The sequence below is a fragment of the Grampus griseus genome (assembly GCF_964374135.1).
Source record: "Grampus griseus genome assembly, chromosome: 9".
Classification (NCBI taxonomy): Eukaryota; Metazoa; Chordata; class Mammalia; order Artiodactyla; family Delphinidae; genus Grampus; species Grampus griseus.
The window spans coordinates 28123617-28150308 of NC_139003.1; the positions used below are offsets into that span (position 1 = coordinate 28123617).

At 41.1% G+C, this 26692-nt stretch overlaps 1 protein-coding gene across 3 annotated transcripts in view; it reads left to right on the forward strand.

The window, feature by feature from the left end:
• Positions 1-17979, forward strand: part of CADPS2 (calcium dependent secretion activator 2) — a gene marked incomplete at its 5' end in the record, with an annotated part of 490811 nt that extends 472832 nt beyond the window's left edge. For all 3 annotated transcript variants that reach the window (XM_082661437.1, XM_082661438.1, XM_082661439.1), the window contains 2 exons: positions 11460-11564; positions 17072-17979. In XM_082661437.1, coding sequence (XP_082517563.1) covers positions 11460-11564; positions 17072-17245 — 279 coding nt within the window. In that variant the 3' untranslated portion in view covers positions 17246-17979. The remainder of the gene's footprint in view (positions 1-11459; positions 11565-17071) is intronic.
• Positions 17980-26692: the final 8713 nt, after the last annotated feature.

Sequence of the window (26692 nt, forward strand, 5' to 3'; positions counted from 1 at the left end):
TGCTCTTTAGGTTTCCACCAGAGCCTTAACTCACCTTTAATTGTGCTCAGAATTTTAAAAAAACAAAAAAAAAAACTCACATGTGAACTGATCTGAGGTTTTTGTTTGAATAGAAAAAAAAAAAAATTGTGGTTGATCACCTAAAATCCCTTAGCAATGGTAAAACTCTCTCTGATGAATGGAAAATGTCAAAACTTGCATTTCGATCGAGAAATTTTTCTTCACACCGAACGCATAAGTACGCATTTGCTTTCATTCACCCAAGCCGGTAACAGTGACTTAATAGTCATGGAAGAAATTAGAATATTCTCCCTCCTGATTTTATCAAAGATAGTTGAAATAATTACAGGCAACATGTTGAGCATTTCAAAAGTTATTTAGTATTGATTTCATGCTGCCTTCACATGTAGTATGGTCTGAAAACTCTGACTTCTCCACACAGAGCCTGGCTTTTCCTCGGTGGTTTGCATGCTTGCACTGCATCTGGCAACCATTGACTTATTAATGAAAATACCCAGGGCTTCCCTGGTGGCGCAGTGGTTGAGAGTCCGCCTGCCGATGCAGGAGACGTGGGTTCGTGCCCCGGTCTGGGAAGCACGGAGCGGAGCGGAGCGGCTGGGCCCGTGAGCCACGGCCGCTGAGCCTGCGCATCCGGAGCCTGTGCTCCGCAACGGGAGAGGCCACAACAGTGAGAGACCCACGTACCGCAGAAAAAACAAAAAAAGAAAATACCCAGGACTCCCCTGAGACCAGCATCTCTTTCAGTTGACCAGTGTGATGTTTTCATAGAAATGATAGCTACCGTTCTTCTCTTCAAACCTAACTTCATAAGCAAATGACACATGGCTTTAAAGCCGTTTTCTGTGGTAGCCTTTTGAACTCCTCCTCCGTCAGACACTCCCTCTGCAAGCTTTCCATGCAGCCCCATCTACATGGTCAGTGCCATTCACAAGTGGGCACAGCAGTGGCAGCCAGATTGCCACTATTGACTACGTCCAACTACAAAAAAAAAAAATCCGTGTAAGGAAACGGCTATTGTAGTAAATCAGCATCATTGTGGCAAAAACATGTGTTTATTGAATGCATTGAAAGGAAACTCTATAAAAGAACAATTTTCACAGGTATTTATAAATACCTAAACTTCAGAGAGCTCTCAATTTCTTGATCGCAGCCCAGTCCTAATTAAGAGACCATCTAAATTTTGCTCTCTTAATATGGGCAAGATGTTTTGTTTGAAATAAAGCAAGTTCTAACCCCTACATCACCAAAATTCTTCATGCTGTTTTTTAAACCCATTTCCCTTTTTCCTCTCAGTGGAGAACAAAAAGCAGGTAGCCAGCATCTCTAGGGAATAATCCTTCCTATATATAAAGACTATTATTAAGGCACCTGTCATACTTGTCTACTCCAGGATAAATAATCCCTATTTGCTAAACTTCTCTTCATAGGCCCCTTTTCTAGCCCTTTAATCATCTTTGTGGCTGTCCTTTGAAACTTCTCAAAATGTTCTCGGTCATGCTTAGGGTTTAGAGTCAGGAATAGGACGCAGTATTTGAATGTGGCTGAACAATATTTTTTTCAAGGCATATTCCTAGTTATGCATTCTCATGGATAACTTTCCCATACTTTTGCTCTACTGATCCTTATAAATTTGGTCCCATATACTCCCCATATTTCTTGTTGACTTTCCTCTTACTGCCTATGTTATACAGTTAAAAATGTATATGTTTATAGATGTAGGATGGTCATTCATGTGACGTTTTGGATGCATAAGATCTAGAAAACAAATCCAATTCATCCTTCAAGTAGGAAGTGCAAGGGATGGTGGTGAATGTTGGGATTAAAAGGTTAGGCATTGGGACTTCCCTGATGGTCCAGTGGTTAAGACTCTGCACTTCCACTGCAGGGGGCACTGGTTCAATCCCTGGTTGGGAAACTAAGATCCCACATGCTGTGCGGCCAAAAAAAGAAAAAAAAAACGTTAGGCATTTGTTTCCTCCCACATAGTTGGGTATCTCTGTCACAATGACTCGGTAGGATTCTAATTAAAATAGGAAATCAAAACCCCTCTTATTATTTATTCATACAACCAGTATTTATTTTCTAGAGGCCACACACTGCTAGAGGCTGAGAAGGCAATGTTAGATAAGATATACCAAGTTCCTGCCCTAAGGGAGCTTACATTCTTACGGCCAAGTGGGTCTTCTGAAAAAGTTGTTAATTTCTACATTAAAATGTTTCATATTTTCGTCTATTGAATAGACCTTAATAGATTTTTTCCAAATGGATGTACTATGGAGAATTAAAATTTAGTACCCTTTCAAAATAGATGATAGTGATTATCTAAATCTGACGTTTATTTTTTTCTCTCCGTTGCAAGTGGATGGTTGGAAACTTGCCAGAACTCAGGGCCAATGCAAGGGTTGTACGTAGCTCTAGTGCCTGCAATATCAAATGCCGTGACGTTACAACAAGGGCACACTCTCCCTCTCTACCCTTCATGGATTCTTTGCTCAAAAGCCAGACTTATACCAGCTCCCAGGAGAGCTCTCATGTCCCCTCAGACTCAAGTCAATAGTGCCATACCAATGATGTTTCTCACTTTTTTTTTAACACCTCTCACAAAACCAACAAGCACTGAAAGCACCCAGGACATGTCACTTCTTGGTGTAAATGCACAGGCAGTGCTGCCAGCCATACACCAGATATGCCCCCACAGCCTCAGATACCCCCCAGGAATAGCTACCAATACCCCTGAGCATATGCTGGAGGGGCAGCTCACTGCATGCGTGACAGACTCTTGAGGGCCAATCCAGGAGCTGAGCACATCAACCGCTGAGCACATAATGTCATCATATCTTTGTGTATAAGAGTATATATGCGGACACTCATATATGTACATAGACATGGGGGTTTGTTAGTTTACAGTACTTTCTCCTTTACTTAATTCATCACTTAAAACGAAATTAGACTGTCACATTTTCAGTTCTATGTTAAATGTCTTTAGCCAGATGCAGTTGTTTTCTTTTTGATGATATCTACAACTTTAGCATGCATTAAATTATTTTGCTATTAATGAAACATGTTAATTCAAGTCAACAGTTCCTCTGGCTCTGATATTCTTTTATCTTTTTTCTGTTGAAAAGCTGCCCTGCCACTATTATATACGTAACAGTTTATGTTTCCAAATATTTAAAAGCATTCAGTCCTTCAACAATTATGTAATGCATGTCATGTGCCAGACATTCTGCCAAGGGCTCAAGATATCAATAAAAAGACTTGGTTTCTGCCTTATGGATACTCACAGCCTGGTGAGGCAGACATAGGGCACATTGTGCAGTATTTTTATAGACACCTGTACAGGGTTCTAGGAGCAGGAAATACAGGAGCATCTAAGTCTGCCTGGTAAGAGATAGTGTTGGCTTCGTAGCAGAAATGATAGTTGAACTGAGTCTTAAAGGTCAACGTGAATCTGGCCAATGAAACGTACATGGGAATAAAAGTCCAGACAGAGGGATTGGCATGTCCAAAAACCATAGATACAGAGAAACCCAACATCTAGCAGATCAGCAGGTCATTCAGGTCCTGTGGGAGTGCGCCATGAGTCGGAGACCGGAAGGCAGCTATTTATCCCAGTCCCTACCACACTCTGGAAACGGGACTTTGGAATAATTGTTCCCTATTTTTTATAAGGAAACTGAAGCAGAGAGACTTGCTAACCATTAATTCTCAGACCTAGGTTTTATCTCAAACTTGTACCATTTAATAGTCTAATTTATTTTTATCCGGATCCTACATTATTGATTTAAATGCAATATCGACCAAACTTTTATATATAGTACTTAAGATGAGTCATTCAACCAGATGAACAGGTCATATGCCCAAATAAATCATTCATAGTCTATGTCTGCACCCCAAACTGGTGCACACACCATTATAACTGGGTTGACCACTGAGTTCAACCAAACCACTGATTAGTCAAAAGATTAGCCAAACCAGTATGCATTCCATCATTTGTCAATAAGTAGGCGAGAGGGGGAACAACTGATGATCTGAAATTTTCACTTTGTAATCACTAATCTTTTTAGCACCAGGGAAAGAACCACAGAATAAATTTACAAAGGCACTTGCCCACTTGATGATAATGAATGTGAAGAATAGTATTGATTTTAATGCTCTTTGTCTAGCGTGAGAATAGGTAGGCTAGTTTAATAATATTACTTTCAGGATATTTTGGAAGAAAGGAAATTTGGGGTTAATGAAATAGTAGTGAGTGGAAAAGAGCTTTTGCAACCCCCAATTTGTGGAACTTACCCTGTTATGTAACTTATCCTATTTTATAAGTGAAGAGGATTGAATGCATCTTGGAAGCGTCTTGGTTATTATATTCATGTATTTTTTTTAAAAAAAGGAATGGGAAAAAAAAAGTACTGAACTTCAAGAGCAGGAAAGGTTTTTCAGCATTCAACAAGCATTTATTAGGTACCTACTATATGCCAACCCTCCCATGTTAGTACTTTGTACATTTTCCCTTTCTTAACAGACATCATAGTGCTCATGAGCTCTCCTTTGCAGACTTCCTCATAGAGATAAGAAATGAAAATCTCCCTGAATGTGAGTTTATTGAATATGGAAGGAAAAAGGCATGAATCAAGTTCTTCTCTGTTCTGTATTTTTAAAAAAGATGAAGAAAACTGCACATATAGATCGAGTCCCCTCATGAATGTACTAAGGATCTTCTTTCCGCATTGCTTTGTTTTGTTGCAGTGAAAAAAAAATTCTTCCCAGGATTCCTAAGCATTAGGGTATATGGCCCTGTAAAACAACTTAAGAAGTAAACACGTGGGAAATGCATAGCACAAGGACCATTTGGTTGGTTACCCTAACAGAGTGTGGCTCTTCCAAAAATTTATTACATTATGTAATTACATTATCAGGTGTACAAATATCTTTGGAAATGCAGATTACAGTAACTTGCAAGAAAATGTGATGGACTTCTTTGAAACAACAAGCATCTCCTGTATTACTTCACAGTCCTGGGTTATGATAACTATCAGGGACCACCAGGAATGGTAGAGTTGTTTTCTTAGTTGTTTGCTGCAAGCATCAAACTACTCTTAAAAAATCAGAGACTTCACTGATGGAACAGACTATTTCATAGAAGGAAATGGAATAACCTAGTAGTCATGAGCACGGACTCTGGAGCACAGATATAAGATGAATCTTAACCTTGCCACTTACATAAACTTACATAAGTAAATTGCTTAATCTAAACTCAGTTTTCTACCTACGTGAGCTCAGTTTCCCTGCAAAATAGGAATAATAACCACTTCACCAAGGTTGTTTTAAGAATCAAATGAAAACTGATGCACTTGAACTTCCCATGGAAGATTTTTTAAAAACATCAGATACCTTTATAATCAGAGTATTATTATTATATAATATATTGTATATAACATTATTTGTTATTATAAAATCATAATAAGAATACTTCACAGTTCTTAATAGATTTCATTTATTCCTCATTGTACTTTATTGTTTCATTTTTATAATATGTCTGTACTTCATTAAAAGGCCAAATGAAACTTCTGGAATCCTAGACTTGCATATTTGGATGAACAAAGCTATATTTAAGTAGCATTAAAAAAAACAATTTGGCTTTTCCCTTCTTTGAGGAGAATCACAAGCTATATTGCTTCTAATCATGCCCCTTCCTTTCACAGTCAAATCTAATCTCATAGTATTTCTGGAGAGCATAAAAATCTTATTTTAAAGCTAGTTCATATAATCTGTCCGTCATATCACAGATGAGAAAACTGAGGCATAGAGAAAGCAAGCGACAGACTCAATCAAGCAAATAGTCGCATCACAGGGGCCGGCACTGCGGCCCCTGCAGCTTCTGTGTTGATGTTCTTCTCTGGTGCGTTCACGGCCAGCCCTCAGCCTCCATGTCCAGATGCGAGTCTCTGTTTCCCTCCTCCTGAGCGCCTCCGGGGCTAGCTGGTTGATAGATGTAGGTTGGGTTGAACACTTCCTGTATTCTTAACCTAATAGACTGGTTTCAGTTTTCCTTAAATATAGCCTTTAATCCTATTCCAAGCCAACACAAAATTCACACTTAAAACTTTCAAAATGCTTGTGGGTTTTTTTTTTTTTGTGGTACGCGGGCCTCTTACCGTTGTGGCCTCTCCCGTTGCGGAGCACAGGCTCCGGACGCGCAGGCTCAGCGGCCATGGCTCACGGGCCCAGCCGCTCCACAACATGTGGGATCTTCCCGGACCGGGGCACGAACCTGTGTCTCCTGCATCTGCAGGCGGACTCTCAACCACTGTGCCACCAGGGAAGCCCTAAATGCTTGTGTTTTGAGGGTCTGTTTTGTGGAACCAAATATAATCATTTTGAGTGGGTTAGCTTGAAAAGAGGGTGGAAATGTTGGTATTATTATATCAAATGTACCGTTAATATAGATCTGCATTTTAGTGCCTAGAAATGGGAAGTGACCACGAATTTCGTTATATTAAACAGATGTACAATTGACAAAAGGAACACTCCATGTATAGAGAAACATTTCTATTTACTTTTTAATGTACTGGTGAAATTGTAGGGCATTAACATTTCTAAATAATTGGTTGCCCTCTGAAGCCACGAAGTGATCCTAAAGGGTGCTTTATATTTTTCAAGCTTTTCAAAACCATTATTCTTTTATCCAATTCAACTTAACATTTGAAAGACACATATTTCCTAAGATGAGATTTTCTAGATGGTATGTCATTTCAACACGGTGACTTGACTCTGGTAAAACTATCAGCTTCTCTTGAAATAAATGAAGAAATGCACACATACTGTGGAAATGTAGCCATTTCATATCTGGGGGCGCTAAAAAGTGTTGGGTTTGTTTTGTTGCTGTTGTTGTTGTTGTTGTTAACCTATTGAGACGAGCCTAGCTGGAGAAGAATGAAAATACATCAGCTAGTTGTACCAAGTTCATAATCAATAAAAAGCTAAACACTTAAGCAGAAAATATATCACAGATTTGTTCCCCAGCAAAGCAACTATTTTTACCCTGCCATCATCCTCAGAAGCCACATTCTGACAGAAATCATTTGCTTGAAGCAGCCGCAATATGGGAACCCTATGTGGTCCTGTGACTCAGATTTAGGAATATTAGCCCCAGAAGGTCTGAAGACATTGTGCATTAGTATGTATTGAGACCTCATTCCAGGTGGCAAGCAGCTGGACTTTTTAAAAAATAAAACTTCCAAAATAAAGGCGAAGCGCCTGTTTCCAGGCAGTAAGTGTTATATTTAATTGAATCCTCCTCAAAATGTTATAAATTAGGCAGCAAAGGGAGCCGTGCATATTTAATATATTTGTTTTGTATTTCCACTAGTCGACAGCATAATGAAATTCCTTAACTACTTCTCTTTAACTTGCATGAAGAAAGCACGGTATGTTGCTAAATCTCTTTTCACCAGCACTGCCGAGAAACAACTTTAATCCTTGTTAGAAAATTGCCGAGTCTGGGACTGACAAAGAGCTCATGCTTGTTCCATTGTTAGTGCTCCCCGGCCCCAAGAGCAGAGCCCTTTACAGCTGCGTGGATCCCGCCCGGCTCAGCTGCACTATTTAGGAGAGGAGGTTTGTCAATTTCTATTGACAATGGAGAGAGTTTTTCAGGGCCTGTAGCAGTGCTGACACAGTTGGGGATCAATGCCAGCCATTCAGAATGCACCCTCTTTCATTGCTTTCGTTTGTTAATTCAAGACTAAAGGTCCACTGAGGGGGTTCAGGGTGTTTAAGAAAGCTGATGAACTGTTTAAAAAAGCTGATGAACTGCAAGCGTTTATAGCCCTGGTGTGGCAATTTCCATAGTCAGTGGCAACTCCTGGCACTGAGGGAGCTGTGTCCTTGTTGACCCTCTTGTTATTAAAAATGCACAAGTGCTGCGCTCCTCAATATTTCAACACTCTTTCATTGTCAATACCACCTTCTGAGCCCTTCAGCTTGTTGCTTGCTCTAAAGATCTTAGATTGGGTTTGAAAACTTCACCTTAAACACTAGATTAGACTGATGTTCTGTTTTCCGTGCTCCTGTTGATTTGTTGAACCTTCCCAGGGCTGGAAAGCAAGTAGCAGCTTGATGGGGAGACGGGCTGCTAATATGATTTACCAGTCTACAGTCATGCACAATAAGTGTGAATAAATACAGGGGTCTCACAGAGTCAACCCTAGCCTTTCCTTTGCTTTTCTTTTTGCTTTAAAAGAGATATCTCAAGAAAATGAAGTGAGTAAGGCATGCCCTTACAGGAGTTGAATGAACCACAAAAAAGAAAAAAAAAAAAACACATATATTTTGTTAAAGTGGTAGGCTGCTGGCATGGATTGATGGAGGAAAAAAGCGTAGAATATACACTAACTGCTTTATTCTTAAGTAGACCAAGCAGGGAATAAAGCAGTAATGCCATACCCACGACTTGAGTGCAAGCTCCAGTGCCCCTTCGTTGTCATCCCCTGAAAGGAAAAGTGAATAGTCAAACAAGTTGCTTTATAAAATTAACTTTTCCAAAATGCAAGCGCATTTTCTAACAGTCACACTTCAGTGCACATTCACCCCTTTCAAATTTTTTTTTCTTTGCTTTGGAGGGTGGTTTGGTTTGGTTTGGTGGGGTGGGGGGAATGATGCTAACTTACCTTTGACATTTTTCTCAAGATGAAAAAAATGGAATCTATGGTCCTCCACCCAGAAGAAGGACATAACCATTCCAACACCAGAAATAGGAAAATGCTAGTGATTTCTGTTTTGTGGTTTTGTCTGTTTGGTGTGTGTGTGTGTGTGTGTGTGTGTGTGTGTGTGTGTGTGTGTGTGTGTGTGTGTGTGTGTGTGTGTGTGTGTGTGTGTGTGTGTGTGTGTGTGTGTGTGTGTGTGTGTGTGTGTGTGTGTTTCACCATATATAAGAAAGAAGCAGTCCTAATAAGGTTTTTTGTTTGTTTGTTAGCTTATTCTTCATAGCAACGTAAACTCTAAGCTAAGCTATTGATTTTTCTTCATCATTTGCTTGATTTAGCTGAAATTCTTCGAAATGCTTTGACTTTGGAACCAAGAAATATGCATGATTAGCAGATGGAATAATTTTTCTTATAGAATGTTCCTTGTAGAATAATTTGTTTGCCTTTAAAGTAAGATGATGATGAAGTAGCTTAAGCACTTTATTAACATTAGTTCTTTTTCTCTGTTTTTATAGTTAACTTTAGATCATTTTATTCCCAAATTATTCTTCTTTAAAATTATAATTTTGGCATTGTGTTAAAGAAGTTATATTAAAAATAAATTTCTGTGTTATGTTAGATGTCCTTTCAGTTATCGCTTAATCATAAGTACCACTCATATGTAATGGAAAAATGAAGTTAAATTAATTTTAAATTACCTAAGGATTTTTTAAGAACATAAGATGCATATGGAGTAATTTTAAGAAAGCATTTTCATTTACTTCAGATTCATGCAACTTACCATATATATAGTAACTTTACAGTCTAACAGCCCAATTAACTTGTATGTTATAAATTTTGTACAATGTATCGTATTTTGTCCCCCCAACTAAAAAAAAAAAATTATTCCTCGAAGAAGCACTATAATTTAAGAGTCATAACTATTATGACTACATTTTAGTTTTCAAGTTACTTGGAGGGTGGGCTGGGGGCGAGGGTTTTAATTCAGTATACTCATGTTCAATATCACCAATACCTATGAGTGTTTACCTGCATTAAAATAGAACTCAAGTAGTTGAGGCTATATTGAAATAAGGAAGTATAGAATTTAAATACCAGATACTAATCTATTAAGATTTAATATGTCAGCTGAAGTACTGAATTTTTTAGCAGTTTATTTTTTAAGAATTTAGGAGTATCTCATTTTATAAAACTTATTTCTGATACTTTTACATGTCCTGAAAATTAGGAAAGTAATCATTAGGAAAAAGAAAAACTGGGTACATGAATAATATTTTTTTTAAACAACCGTAGCCCATCTCACATTTTAAAAACTTGAATGTTCATTCATCCATTTAATATCACAGTATTCAGTAAATCAGTTATTCATTTTCATTAGCTTATCTCATTTTATGCATGTGTGTCCAGAATGCCAACAAACTAATAGAAATAAGTCTGATGAAATGTTAAACTAATTCATTTTTATATTATGCTTAAACTACCATTCTTTATACTAAATTTTATTAGAACAATGTTAATAAATACAAGTCCAGGTGAAGTTCAGACTTACTTGTATCACTTGAGATTTCTTTTAGAAATTTGTATTTACTGCTTTATTATGGAAGAAAAATATCTTTTAAGATTTTTTTCTGTGTTTGAATACCTAAGAACATATGCACGTACATATGTGATCTGTAGTGTCACTGTGTGTACACAAGCAAGGCACAAAATACCTTCTCTTTCAAAAACTCTTTTGTCATTTCCTAAATGCTGCGTGGACATTGATATTTCTCACAGTTATCTGAATGACTAGCATTATTTTCTTACAGTATTACCTAAACCTGGCTCTGGCGTGTAAGTACTGAATCCCTTAAAATGCCATCACTAATGGCAGATTGCCCTTTTTTGAAAATAGGAACAAAATTTCTTCTTTTACTATACTCACAGGCATTATATAGGAGCAGGAAAGTACATTAGAGAAGAATTTCCATTTTCCCACCAAGAGAGTTATAATAAACAGAGAGAAAATATGAACCCTCCAAAAACACTTGCAAAATGAAACAGATTGTTTTCTTTTATAATTTGGTCAACTGACATCTGTTTTTGTGATTCTTATAAGACACAAGAATTCCATCCTGATAATGTTCCTTCCTAAGATCTGAAATCTTTATTTTAGGTGGTTTTAGACCATCTTGGCAAATACTTAACAACCGATAGTAGATAAAGTTGTGACTGGGGATTAGAGGTTAGTAAGCTGTGGATGTTTTTCACCATCCCTCCTTTAAAATGCTATTTCTAGGTATTGCCTACATGCATGATGGTAATTACTCTGATTTTTACATAACATGCAGGCTAATGGGAAATTTCCCTTTGAAAATAATTTACCTGTTTTTTTCCTGCTGCTTGGCAGTCCATTCAGTCCCATAACATGTATTTAGTACCCATTGTTACCTACAAATTACAAAGCAGGCCGCTAGGCTGCAAGTGCAAAAACACTGTTTCCCATGAATATGTTACAGCTAAAAGACTGTAATGTTAATTCATGTAAAGAACAGCCTAGGTCAACTTAGCAGATTTTCTAGCAAAACATACAATTCTGTTAACAGGAAATTATAGCATTATTGACTTCAAGTGCTGATCTATGGTCATTTCAGAGTGTTTCATTACCCCCTCATTACCGAATCTGTTAAATGAATACTGCAGAGGTTGTTTTCTTTTCTGTTTTCTCCCCCCCACCCCCACCCTTCTTTCCAGCAATGGTACAGCAGTTCCATGAAAGTCATTTGTGTGTGGTTGGCTGATAGGTTAGACCTGCAGCTTCATATTTACCAACTGAAGACACTAATCAAGATTGTGAAGGTAAACAAAATGTGTTCAGATGTGTATTGCCCAGCAAGCTATAAAGAATAATGGCAAGATATTGACATATAAGAAAATCGTATTTAATATACCTGAGTGGATGTAAGTACTTTAAAAACATCACTTTCAGCAATGATGTGCTGCTGTTTATTCCATTTTCAGTTAGATTACTAAATAAACATAAATTTATTGTTTTTGTATTAATAAAAGTATTTTGTTTCAAGTAATTATATTTGAAGATAATATATACATAAAGCCCCTAGCACATTTACCTGAATCTAGTAGGTCCACAATAATTTTGTATGAATTGTCTTAGGTATAGAAATGTTTTCTCCTAATATATTTCCTTCATATTTATTAATATATTATTAGGAGGGCTTTTGAATTATATTTGCCCCTAGGATAAGGAGAGTCTCCTTTATTTTGTTATATCCTGATATGAAAGTAAAACATTGTCACTGCCTGAATTCTTTTGGAAGCATGCCCCTTCTTATATGTAAGAGATGATCAGTATGAGTGTCCGGGACCATCCATAACCACTAACAGATGTTATATCAGTCCAATGAGGCCATTTTGACGTCTGCTTTTCAAGAGGAAATGTAATCACGTGCATGTTATATTGAGTGAGTAGGGGCTTTAAAGTAATACATTATTCAGCATGATTTCTCACACCTTATAAATTCCAGTGGAAATACAAAATTTACCACAGGTATAACTTTTTCTTAAAATTGAGACAAATTCTACATTATGGCAAAAAACATAACTCTAAGCTCTTGTGAATCAGCTGTTCCTTTAAATAAGTAACTTTTACTTCCATTCTAGTACCATTTATCAAATGGTATACATATGCCATTGATGTATTTATATATATGTGTGTGTGCCTATATATGTGTATATCTATATTTGCACGTACATATATATGTATATGTGTATATTTGTGTGTATGTGTGTATATGTACACACACACACACAGTGGTTCTCACAATGTCATTCCTGATATAACATTATCAGCATCACCTGGGAACTTGTTAGACATGCAAATTCTTCGGCTCCACACCAGACTCACTAAGTCAGAGTGTCTGAGAGTGGGACCTGGCCATCTGTACATGAACAAGCCCTCCAGAGGATTCTGATAGAGATAAAGTTTGAGAAGAACCACTGTATCACATCATTAAAAGTTTTATCCACATTAAAATATTTTCCACCATTCTCTTGGTTCCTGCAGTCTCATCAGAATATGAATTCTTTTGTGCCACAGACACATAGGTTATAGAAAGATCCACCAAGAGGAAAGTTCTAAAGTCAGAAATCAGCAAATCTACTGGAACATAGACCCAGACCTATAATGTCACAGTAATAGCAATCATGATTAGCCATAAATAACAAGTAAAATTGGTCACCCACTAATTTTAATACACTAAAACATTACATTTCAATTGACAGACTACCTTTGATCTAAAACACTTTTTACCAGGTGTTATTTATTTTACAAAGAAACTGAAAACACATTATGATAACGTTCATGTTTGCTTTAGTTCCTCCATGGTTTCTTCCTTGTTTCTACAAATGTCACTTGGAGAGCTTTCAACTGAAGTTTGTTTTTCATAAAAGAGAATCAGAATAATCTGTGTTTACCTTCTAAATAGGTGTACATGTTAAGATTGCAGTCTATACTGTGACTAATATTGGGATTAGCTTGTTCCCCTTAGGATAAGCCATATTTTCAAGCTAATGTCTACTGCGTTCAGGATGTCAGAAATTACATAGTCGGCTGATTGGTATTAGTTGATAGATTGGTAAGCTCTTTCTTTGTTTTTATAATAATAATCTCCATTTTTTATTAGCCCATCATCTGTTTATTTCAAAGTTATTCCTCTTCTCATATTCACAGTCATAACAGTTCAAGCACCAGCGAATATTTTAGCAGAAAAAATGATTAATAATTTTGTTAATTATAGGGTGACATTTCCATTGTATTCTAAACCAGTCAGTTTATCTTATTTTAATATAGTCTTCATGATGGCTACCAACAGTCAAGACTGATAAATATGAAATTAAATTTCATGTATATGTTTGACTTTCCATGTTTTGTTTTTCGCAAGCAGGTCCCCAAACTCAGCCGTTACTTTCTTGGGCTGATACGTTTAATCAACTCATAGGGCTTTATTTAATAACTAAAAGTGATTATTCTCACAATGAAAATTAGGATGAATTAATTCAGTGTTCTAATTGGTTTTTTTTCTACTTTGAATATAAACAGACTTTAACCAATTTCATACATAGATTCATCGCTCTTCAGAGCCTATATGGCTATGTTTATAATGTTCATTTTCCAGTGAATTTAAGCGGCTATTAAACAGCACATGTATAGAATTGTGCAGGCCCCGAGTAGGCTTTCCTTCCATCCACATCACTTAGACTGGACCTGCATGTTACAGTAGGGTAGTGCATTCTACTCAGGAGCTGAGCCGAGAGCTACTGGACTCTGGCAGCCTAGTCCTTAGAAGCATTGTCATTCTCCTGTGCCCACGGAGACCCAGATGCCATCAAGATGTATACGATAGCCAACTTTGCCCCACAAAGACACTTAGACGCCAGTTGGTTCATTGACGTTGCTCACTAAGAAGAGACAAATTGCAGTAAGATATTCACAGAAGATTTAGGACTAAGAAATTAACAAAGTGTAAACATCAGAATGGTTTATTTGGGGAAGGGAAAAATAGAATCCTCAAATAATCAAAATGGCTGATGGATTTCTGTTCTCCCTAGAGGCCATTTGACATTTAAAAGCGGTTAACATAAACGAGCTGCCTCTTTTACTAGGAGAAAAGAGGACAAGTGAGCAGCACCCTGCGGCAGGCACTTGTCTTAAATAAGAGCCAAGCAGACCTTCTTGGCAGCCACAGAGGATCTCTAAGTGTCAATAACATGTTATGAATTCTAAAAAAAGAGAAAGAGAGAGATTGCAAGGGTACCTGCCCTGCAGTGCCCCTAACTGCTTATTGCTTACTAGTAAAGTACGGAAGCAGAGTCTTAATTTTATACAAATTAGAAAGCCTTTAGGGCTGCAAATCCACAATACAACTCTGTCCTGGCCAACTTACTGATAATTAAGCTAAGTCTAAGGAAAGTCATTCCAATAAAATAAGAAAGTGGGACTCACAAACTTGGCATATAATTCTCAGTGGAACACTAATACTTTATTTCAGATGTATTAGCTGTAGATGAATGTTTTTGTGCTTGATATATTTTTAATCTAACTATCAGAGTGTTAGAGGCTTGAACAGAAATCTCTGTGGTAGTAATACCATGCCTACTAGTTACCGGATTTTTCCAGACAAAATTTACCTTACAGAGTTACTTCATGGGTTCTGATGCAAATGACCATATGTTTTGGTGTGAAAGTATCACCTTAGTAATAATAAGCTTTAATGGTTTAGAAAGAGAATATGAGGATGGTGGGATTTATGTGTCTTAATACAAAATATTAAAATCAAATTAAAAGGACTACCCTGGTGACACAGTGGTTAAGAATCCGCCTGCCAGTGCAGGGGACACGGGTTCGAGCCCTGGTCCGGGAAGATCCCACGTGCCGCGGAGCCACTAAGCCCGGGCGCCACAACTACCGAGCCTACGTGCCACAACTACAGAAGCCTGCGTGCCTAGAGCCCGTGCTCCACAACGAGAGAAGCCACCGCAACGAGAAGCCCGTGCACTGCAACAAAGAGTAGCCCCCGTTCACCATAACTAGAGAAAGCCCACACATAGCACCAAGACCCAACACATTATCTATAAATAGATAAATAAATAATCAAATTTAAATAGTTTGGGTCATTTAAGGAAAAAAACACTAAATTTTTCTTGCTGTTGAGATACTGACCTCAGATACAGTACAGTGTTCCTCACCAGTTTATTTTTTGGACATGAGGTGGACTTTATTTATACATTTTATTTATAACAAGTGAATATCACTTCTGAAACTTGAATGGTACCGTGGGGCATAAGGCAGATGATATAAGACAGGAAGATAAAATGTGAAAACACCAGTGACACCACTACCTTGTAATGGTTCTGTTCCTTCCCAGAAGTCTGTTTGTAGACCAGGTGTGTATATCCAGGGGATTAAGATGCCATCCATCAGCACTTCCTACCTCAAGTGAATAAGCACCTTCAGCTGAGCTGTTTGAATATTATATTTTCCTTCTAATTGTGTTGAGTGAAATCAGGCATTCCTTAATGTTAATTTTCAGCTATTGGAGTTGTAATTTGGGGCCAGGAAGTACAACATTCCTTTTTTTATTTGACTTTTTTCATCTGTTAAGTGCAAACCCCCAAAAAAGTGACTGTTAGCAATCATTTAGAACAAAAAAGTGGCACATTGATATGTATTGATACTTTGGTCCAGTCAATTGACATCTGGCTGTTTAGTATTCTAAATCTAACATAGGACAGTTAAAAAAAAAATCTTTAAAGATATTTAGCATTTTAACGGCCTTAGAAGTGCCCCTACAGAATGAGCTATCTTCATTTGTGCTTTGTTTCCCCATTGAACTAACTCTAGACTTTTTCTACAACTTTAAAAATCAATAATAAAATACCAGCCTTGTTTGTCATCAAAAACTCATGTGTGAAGAAAGTCTCACTTAGGAGAAAAGTAAAATAAGGAAAGTTTTATAGGTTACATATCTTAAGAGCCACAGAAATGAGAGTTTCGTTGTTATTCTTGTTTTTAAGAATCACTGTATAAACAGTAACATGATATTTGCACTATTTTTGACAGATAATACACCAAATAATAATTTACTGTTTCACACCAAAAAAAGTAAATATGTTTTATTAGCCCATCAATGGAAGTTTAATGCCAGAATTTAACACTTCACATTCCAAGACAATTTCAGAAGGGCAAAATTCATACAGACATTTAGGTGTACACAGAGTTTAACCAGTGTGCATATAAATAAACTTTATAATTCACAAATGCTGAAAATGCAAACTTCTTTTAGTGATAATAGGATTAATCCTCTTCCCTCCACACACCTTCCCCAAAAACCTAATGCATTTTATAAAATGTAATGTATTTTTCAATACTAAAATAAAATAAAGCCTCCTCAATTGAAAAACTAAGAATTCCTTCATATTGAAAATGTACATAAGTACATATAATTTTACCTTTGTTACAGGTTATTCAAATAGTAAATTCTGCGCAATTAGTAATATTTTGGGGGGAAAAAGCTCATTTGTCATCTGACAGTCACAACATTTTGATCTACTCAGAGTGATTCTAGTTTGAATAGCACTATCAAAAGTCTCTCATTTCATTTGCTCCCCAGAACCTACACCAACAGGATGACTGGCCTGGGCAGCTACAATCCGAATCCATTAGTGAATTGTCCAAGATCATTTCTGAAATGCCAACTGAGTATATATACATTCAGACATACACATATACATCCATCCAGACATATAATCCATAAGGGATCTAAGCAAATTCTCTCTCCTTCCTCCAGAAAACCTATAGGGACTTCCGATTGCAGGGTGTGTTGGAAGGCACCCTGAACAGTAAGACCTATGACACCCTGCACAGACGTTTAACAGTAGAGGAGGCTACAGCTTCTGTTTCGGAAGGAGGTGGACTTCAGGGCATCACGATGAAAGACAGTGACGAAGAAGAAGAAGGCTAATAAAATGCAGCTCTGCAGAAGGAAGGAGGGCCTTGACATTGTTTATTTTGTACCTGTCCTTGTAATTACATTGATAGTTTGGACCAAATATAAATGCTTATATTTCACTCTACATTTTAAAAAGTTAACCTGAAGCAGAGTTAAAAGAGAAAATGCCAAGTATTTTTTTTGAAGAAGATCAGCCTTTTTTGTGTAGCTTGATCTAAAATGATGACCTTTGGCTCTGTGATTGGAACATGAACCTTTTTTTTTTTAAAAGAAGATTCGACTTTTTTTCCTGTAGTTACATCAAAGTCATGTCGCTTGTATGAAGTGAAATATGTATTTCTCATGATACATTGTGAGAATAAGCCACTTCTCATCATTGCGCCAGCTCTATTGTACGTACCCTTGTTAAAATTGTGTGCACTTGACAGTTTATCATTTACGTGCAAGGTTTGTTTCCTAGTTAATTTATCATTGTTGTGATGTGTGTTAAAACTTTAACCTTGGTTCTTAGTACTCTGAATTGGTCTTCCTGGGCTTAAAGGATCGCCAAACCCAAATATAAGCTAGATTATCCAATGGGCTTGTGTCTTGTTCCATTCTGAACATTTTTTCCTTCAAGTATAAAAATCCCAAAGTGTGGGGTAGTAAGTGTGCTGTCGTCAGCATACCATATTCTCCTACTACTAAGTGTAACAGCTTGCAGGCAATAAAAGTCCACTTGGTCCTAACCACTTATGTATTTATTAGACTTGTATAAATTAAATACAGTAAAATATGTTTGCAGTATTATAACCATCTCAGCAATTTGGCTCTGTGTTTTTATTGTGTTTATTTACAATCAAATGAGTAAAAGGTATTAACACTGCTTTCCATCTAGTAGGCACTCACACTTGTTAAAAGAACTGGTTAAATATGAGAGCATATTTCCATAGCAAAGCTGATGTTGACTACATACTCATAGATTGTGTATTACTAGTTAACATTAGCAATTAGTTAATAATGAGTAATACTAGAAATGCTAGTAATGTTAACTAGCAATTGACATATTAACAGTTTTTCTTCCCCCAAAGTATTTTCTGGCTACAATTTTAAATTGTAATTTATCTTTGAATTTTAATTTTTGTATTTTTTTCAAAAATGTGCTGGCACTCATTCATAAGTAGTTTGTTTTGTTTTGTTTTGTTTGCGGTACGCGGGCCCCTCACTGTTGTGGCCTCTCCCGTTGCGGAGTACAGGCTCCGGATGCGCAGGCCCAGTGGCCATGGCTCACGGGCCCAGCCGCTCCGCGGCATGTAGGATCTTCCTGGACCGGGGCACGAACCCATGTCCTCTGCATTGGCAGGCAGACTCTCAACCATTGCGCCACCAGGGAAGCCCTGGTAAGTAGTTCTTAAATGAAGTGAGTTAATGCAGAATAAGTGAAGGTACCCCTGAATTTGTGTAAACATAAGTTCTGAAGCTTTGGAAGTGAAACAACTTCTTGGCCCTCCAAATTTATTCTGGTGCCTGACCTAGACTAGCCCACAAAAACCTATTTAATCCACAGTTATTATATAATATTGTTTGGGCTCAATTCTGGGTCCTAGGGGTAAGAGACCCTGTGCTACAAGATAAACATGAATGGAAATTTCTTCTCCTTTCCTGGATTAGAGACCCACTCTACGAGCTCAGTATTGTTGAAAGGCAGTTTGTCTTGGAATGCTTGTCCTTCCCTTTCTTCTCCACCCTCATGCCGATACTATCCTTTCTCAAGCCCTCAGGTGTCTAGTCAGGCTACCCTCAAATCCCCAACGGTACCCTCCCCAAGCTGGCTCTGCACAGCTCAAATTGCTCTCTACTTGGAACTTACCCACCCTTCTTTTCCTTTATATCGAATGTCTATTTCTTTGGTGCAGCTTATCTCAGAGTAATTGGCCCATCTTGTCCTAAAGTATGAATAACTGATGAACCCACCCCCTTAGCCATATATATATATATATATATATATATGTATATATATATATGTGTGTATATATATATACATATATATATATATACTTTTTTTTAAAGGAAATATCTAGCTGATAGAATTCGGAAATAAAGGGGAAAGCATGTGTTACAGGGGAAAGTACTTGGGGCCAGCAGGGTCTCCCTGCTGACCTGACCTATTTAACCTGCCCACTGGCCCTCTTTGCTGGTCAGCCTCTTGTAGCTTCTCTCCAGATTTGGGTATTCTCTGCTCCTTCCCTTAGACACCCAGGAGATTTCTAAACCTTCCACCCCCACTCCAGCCTCCACTGGCTTGCAGGGAGAGGACAATAGCAATCAAGGGCAGGTAGTGGAGACGCTCACAGTTTTCTGAGGACTGTGTGGACTAACCTTTGAGCCACAGAGGGGTGTATGGAGAGAAATTTATAAAGTCACCCTGAAAAAGAATGAAAAGTTAGTTTGGGGCTTTTACCCAGAAATGCTCTTCAACATAACTGCAAATTGCTTGAAATGACTTCATAATTCATCCATATGTATAGCTGTGAGAGTGGATGCCCAAGCATCTGTCTATTAAAGGATACCAAGTGTTCTTTAAAAACAAAACACAACAAAAATCTTTTAAAAAAGAATTTAATTGAAAACCTAACAAATGTAGTACAATTTTTGAAAGGAAAATCATTTTTAACTTCAAAGAAATAGTTCCACTCTCCTAAACGGTCTTGGGGAGGGGGGGAAAAAAGTGCATTCTTCGGCCAGTTCGGTGAATGTTGAAGGAGAAAATAACTAATACAGTCTAATGTCCAGCCGGAATGAGTTTGTTAAAGAACACACCTAGATGGAAAGTTTCTCCAAGCTCTTGTTGGAGAAAAATAATAATAAGGCCTTTTTCCCGGAAAGGGAGAGAACCACATAGAGCTTAACGCAAACCTCCCAGCTCCAGCTGGGGGTCGTTCTTGTATTCACGGATTTTTCCACTTGAATTCCCCTTAGTTCTTGTTCATTGTCCCTCGCTGTGGAGAAAGGATTTCCTGCTACTTTTGCAGTAAGCGCCCATGCAAAGTGTCTCGGGGCTCCCCCCGCGCCTCCAGGGTCACAGCCGGCCTGGTCCCGCGGCGATCGTGGGTGAGGGGGTCCGTGAGCTCCGGGAAGGTGCCCTTGGTGGGAAAGCGGCCACTCAGCTGTCGCCATTCCTGGACCGCGAAACCCCTCCCGAGAGGGGCGCGCCCCGAGCCACCCCGCGAAAGCCCGGGGGAACCCCAGGCCCGGCGCCCCGCGCAGACCCGGTCTTCCGAGCCCCTCCCGCCACGCCTTTGGTAGAAGGACCGATGGAAGAAATTAGAGCAAGAGCTCGATCGCTTTCATTTCTTACTCCCAGCACAGAAAATGGAAATTTCCCGGTCCGGGTCCCTAAAGGGAGGTGACAAATCGATGTTCCCGAGAGTTGTTCACGCGCCGCTGGCGGGGCAGCTACGCGGCCGGAGAGCCACCGAGTCGGCCCCCGCGCGCTCGCGCTTCACCGCAACCCCGGCCCCGCCCACAGCCCTTGACCCTTCCCAGCCCCGCGGGGTTTGTGCGGAATTCGGGCCTGGTTTGGGGGGGGTTCGGGAGGATGGGGCTCATCCCGCCTTTACACGGAGTCCCCATCCCTTCCCGGTACTGTGTAGCGAGACGCCATGGGCCTGGGTCTCCTTTTCCCTTCAAGTCCAGATCGCTGGACCCGCAGGAACCTTAGGGAAAAGCTGGCGGCTCGTTTGGCCCCGGTATTTAGCTGCAGATGGAGTCAAGCCCAGGGGCCTGGGCAGCAGGCCAGAGGCAAAGAGCAGTTGCGACTCCGCAGGAGCGACGGCTCCAGAGCGCTTCACCCCAGAGCCCAGGGCGAGGCGTCCTCCCCCACCCTCCCCGCCTTCCGCCGCGTGGGCTGGTAGATGCAGGGCAGATGTGCCTTCAACTGCCCTTCTCTGTAACGTTGAAGCATGATACTTTAAGGGGCCCGAGGCGAGTGCAGGCTGTGAGCGCAAAGCTCTGAGCCTGGGTTCTAGAAGCCACGGTGACGGTCAGCCACAGCCTCTATCCAGGTGCAATACGTGATCGTTTTAAGGGAGAAGGAGGCACTAGACTGTGAGTGTGTACAGCCGAGAGACAGGAAGTAAGACAAGAATTCGATGTGTTTCCCAAGTTGAAAAAGACCTCGATTTAAAGATCTACCCAGAAACGTGTGAACGTGACACAGCTTGGGGAACCGTAAGGGGCCAGGGCCTTAGAGCCAGGAAAGCCTGGGTCTGAGTGCCAACGACTACACTTACCCGCGTCCGAGCTCTGTGTACTTGGGCAAGTTATGTAACCTCTCTGTGAAGTGGGCGCTCAGTTACGAAGGTGATGCGTATAAGTTGTGGCCGTTGTTGACTCTTCATGTGGGGGTGGATTCGAAAGAAATTGTGGGAGGCCTGCCCCTGCCAACATACACCACCACTCGCACCGCCCAGTTCTCGCCGGGTTGGCACAAGGTGTAGATCACAGTCATCTCGGCGGACCTTTGGCTCCGTCCCTAGCGTGTCAGTGGACTGGCTAGAACTGTCCAGTTTCAAGGTTACTTATACAGCCAGCCTAGTGGGAGGAGAGGAGACCGGGAGGGGCAAGTCGACTGTCTCCCAAAAGGGCCAGTATTCCGAGAGCAGCCCTTGGAGCTGCAGTTAGGAGGGGAGGCGGCTGGAGACGTGTCTTTGGGTCCACATGAGGATATTGTTTGTTGGTCAGGGCCTCCGAAACCGGACGGTTATGATCGGGGGTGGGGGGGTGTCAGACCACAAGCGAGGAATCTCAGGCCTCTGCCTGTGACCAGTAGGTTGAGTTCAAGGGCAAATTGGTGTTCATTAGTGTTTTCCCAGATTTAAGGAGGCCTTTAATGGCGTCCTGCGTCTCAGCCCAGGGATGCGCACACGGCACGGGAAAATGCGAAGCAGCACCGGGAGTGAGGCCGAGGAGACCGAAGGCCGCCCCGGCGCGCCCCAAGGTGACCTCCGCCGTGGCAACAGAGTAAAAAACGGCAGGCTCTGAGGACGACAGCCAGCACGGAGTCCTGCCCCGGAGTGTTGAACTGACCGCCCTTCGAAGCCGTCAGGGAAACGCCAATAGCGTAGAGACCCAGCGCGGGGCCGAGGGCGCGCCCAGGGTCACAAGCCAGGATGTCCGTGGCGAGGGAGGTGCGAGCCCAGGTGGTGCCGGGGCCAAGAACGCGGTGGCCTTGAGGGAGAAACTGATCACTCACCAAGGGGAAAGAGATCGCACCCTGCTTTGTGCCAGGACTAGAGCTGCTTTTTTTTTTTTTTTTTTGCGGTACGCGGGCCTTTCATTGTTGTGGCCTCTCCCGTTGCGGAGCACAGGCTCCGGACGCGCAGGCTCAGCGGCCATGGCTCACAGGCCCAGACGTAGAGCTGCTTTTTTAACTGGAGAGATGTTCCCCATCCCCATCATTCCTTTAAGATAGCCTACTTGCAGCTTCCTGAGTTCCAGACCTAGGAAACAGGATTCGTGCCCCACGCCCATCCTCCCACTCCGGAATGCCACGTTGCCTTTAATCTCCCCTACTTTGCAACTTTACACTGCGGGCCGCTGTATTTGTGTGCTTATTTGCAGTGCGATTAAAAAAAATAAATCAGGGCTTCCCTGGTGGCGCAGTGGTTGAGAGTCCACCTGCCGATGCAGGGGACACGGGTTCGTGCCCCGGTCCGGGAAGATCCCACGTGCCGCGGAGCTGCTAGGCCCGTGAGCCATGGCCGCTGAGCCTGCGCGTCCGGAGCCTGTGCTCCGCAACGGGAGAGACCACAACAGGGAGAGGCCCGCGTACCGCCAAAAAAAAAAAAAAAAAGAATCCGCCTGCCAATGCAGGGAACACGGGGAGCAACAAAGCCCGTGCGCCACAACTACTGAGCCTGCGCTCTGGAGCCCGCGAGCCACAACTACTGAAGCCCGCGTGCCACAACTACTGAAGCCCGCGCGCTTAGAGCCCGTGTTCCGCAGCAAGAGAAGCCACTGCAATGAGAAGCCCCCGCACCGCAACGAAGAGTAGCCCCCGCTCGCCGCAACTAGAGAAAGCCCGTGCACAGCAACGAAGACCCAAGGCAGCCAAAATAAATAAAGAAATTTATTTTTAATAAATAAATAAATCAGACAATAAACATAGTCTAGAGTTGTCTGAAATCTCCTTTCACGTGGTCCATCCCTAGGATCAGTGGTTCTCTGGTCTGAGAGGAAGTGAAGAGTTGAATTCAAACAAGAACCATCAGGCAGAGTAGATACTCTTTCCTGGCCCCTGGCACAGGCTTGTTTATGGAGCCCCTACACATAATATGTACCTTTGCCAAATTGAAAGTGGTATGTCAAATTATTTCTTTTTCTACTTTAAGTCACTTCTGGTTTGCCTTTTAACACTGCCTCCTTCCTGACACCCAACTGGTAACCCCTGTCTTGGGTGTGATTGACAGAAAGAAAACTTAAAATGCTGAAGTTTGTTGTTTAGGGTGCTTCCTTAAAATGCCAAGGAAGCAAAACTAATTGTAACCTTGGAAGGAGATTTTGCTAGGGAGGTAGAAAAAGTTTCATTAAAGAGGGGTTACATTAGTAAAAGGTCAGAACCCAATAGGACTGGATTTCAAAACGTGGAAAGTGAAATATGGAAATGCCAGGATAGCAGCAGATTGTGTCAGGGGAGGGCTTTTGTTAGGTGTCCCTGACCTACACACATACCCCAAAGCTGGGTAATGATTTTTTTAAACACACTACAAAGTTGCTGTATTGAAGAAGCTTGTTCACTGTCACTCATTCAAGCTGCCCAGTTTTTTGTTACATTGGGTGATAGCTTGGTGTGTTCTTTCATATAATCATGATGGTCTATCAGGAAGTTGATTAATTTTAGAAATAACAGCTTCGAAAGAGAAGCTTTAATCAAATTGGGATTTTTGAAAAGCTTTTGTGAAAGGTTAATTCACAAATCTACAGAAGAAATTGTCCCCTGGGGAACTCAAGACTGGACGTGGGAGAGCAGGCCCCCAAGGATAAGGGAAGTCCTCAAGGTTGTGAAAAATAATTTAGCAAATGTGATTTTTTTATGTGTATTTTAACATTTCCATGTATATAACCAGAAAGCAAATCACTGAGCAGAAGCGTTGTTTTTAAAAACAGTTGTCTGAAAAATATTTGGGAAAATTTTATAGCTTAATTTTTTAACAAGGTGATGGATAGCTTTTCACATGTAAAGTAGTTTTATTTTTAAATCTCTTTTCAATCTCAAAGCCTCCCAAGAATGAAGTGGGCTTTGATTTAGTCCCATTTTACAGAAAAACAAGGCAAAGGGGAACTGCCACTATCCATTCAGGTTAACAAGGAGTCCACTGGCTGGGTGGCCCTCCCCAACCTGGCACTCCCTGGCTAGAAGGCTAAAGCAGGACAGGAAACTGGCATCATTTATTTCAGCCCTCAAAACTCCTGGGACACATCGGTGGTAGGAGTACTTAATGAAAAAGAAGTTTCTTAGAAGGGAGGAAACGTTCTCAATTTCAATGGATAATTGAAGAATCAAGTTTTAAAAGTATAGAAGGGGACAAAGAGGAGAAAAGAGGATTACTATTTACCCTTTATGGGGCAGCAATTGCGGGGGGGGGGTGGTTAGTGAAGGCAGAATTCACTGCATACTTGAAAAAGTAGATGATTTCTCCTCTTAAGTTCCTGCCCATACAGGTTTAACTAAAAGCTCTAGAAATTAATTTAAAATAACTGCAAACTACTGATGGGTTGGACTGAATGAGAGAGAATATGGCCAATTTTGCACATAGGTTTTGGAGAGAAGAGGGAGGCTGGAATAGCAGTAAGATGCAGAAAGGCAGAGATGGGAGAAGAAAGGCCTTTCCTCTTTCCGATTTCCAGTGACCACCACGTCCGCCACTAAACAAGAGGGGAGGGCTCCACTGCTCACCCGCGGGTGGACTGGATGCCAGATGCACTTGGCCGAGGCACAGCACGAAACCAAGGGTACCTGCACTCCTGCAGCCTTCCCGCTAAAATAAGGGCACGCTGGGATCCCACAAACCTTGCCCTTGGATTTCCCCATGCCCGGTGTTCCACAGGGAATCATTGAGAAAATGCCTCCAGCAGGGCTCCAGAATTTGAATTTATTAGTGGTGTCGAGTTCAAATGCAGAAGGAACAAAACAAAACAAAAATACTAGTCCAAAAGGCAAGACAGCCAATCACGTGTATTTTGTAGCTGCCACGTCTTACTTTTTGATCTTACATTGGAGCTGGCCAGCTGGAGCCCAGTTGACAGCGGGGCCTCTCAGTAGATGTTGTGGCCTTCACTTATCTAGGGAAATAATGAATTGGAATGTCCTATTAATATTAAAGGGTAATGAATTTGCTTTTCAAATAAAAGGTCCATGTTAGCCAAATCAAAGGGGAACAGATCCTTTGGAAAGTGAGGGACCCCAATTACCATCATGCCCACTGCCTTTTGAACACAGCATATGCTCTCAATTTTTAAAACTCTTTTGCCGTCAGTAAGAAATCTAAATCAGAGTCACTAAAGCCATTTTCTCTCTCTCTCCCTTTTTTTCCTCCCTCTCTGCCTCTCCTTTCAACGCTGTTGTGAAAGTTCAGTTACTCTCCGTCATGAGTACAAAGCTCGGGGAATCAGCTACTATGCCAACGCCGGGAACATATCCAGGCCCATGGTGCGAATAATGGAACATGTGCTGTCGAATTCATATTTTTGTCCTTTAGGTTTACATCCACGCCCTGGTATTATGTAAATTTCTGAAAAGCTGTGAATCACAGGGTTAGATCGAGGAGGGTCCCCCCACCTCCACTTGCAACTGGAACCGACCCCATTCAGTCTTTGAATGATTCACAGCCTCGTTTCTTCCTCGCGCTTTTTTCCCGGACCCAGCTTTCCTTCCCACCCTCCACCCCGCGGGTCGGCAGGGAAACAGAGCCGCCAACCCGGGCCCTGGGAGCCGCGGCGGGGCAGCGTTCGTGACATCAGGCGGCCGGCCCTCGAGGTCACCGCGGGCCGCCGGACGCCGTTCCCCTGTAGTCGGCGTTCACACGGACTCGGGCCGCTTAGCTTCGCGGTGTTTCCAGCACCCTCTTCCTCTGTGAGACTGATGGGAAACTTTGAGGGCAGCAGACCCACTGCTGGTGAAATTCAAAGAATCAACTGAACTTAAAGAGGAGACGGTGGGAAGAGAAAAAGAAAAATGACTTCCCAAAACAAAGGCAATGATTTAACCTAACATTGTAAAAGTCAGATTCCTTAACGACGGATCAAGCGTCATCTTGGGATCTCCTCGGCGTGGATGTTACAGCTCAACTCTTGAAACAGGGTCAACGCCTGTAGGATCTGGTCCGAGAGAGGCCTTAGGGAGGGAGGCGGGGGGAATCGCAGAAGAGCGTCCAGCGCCCCTGAGAAAAAGGGGCCGGCCAGTGGCTGAGCGATTCCTCC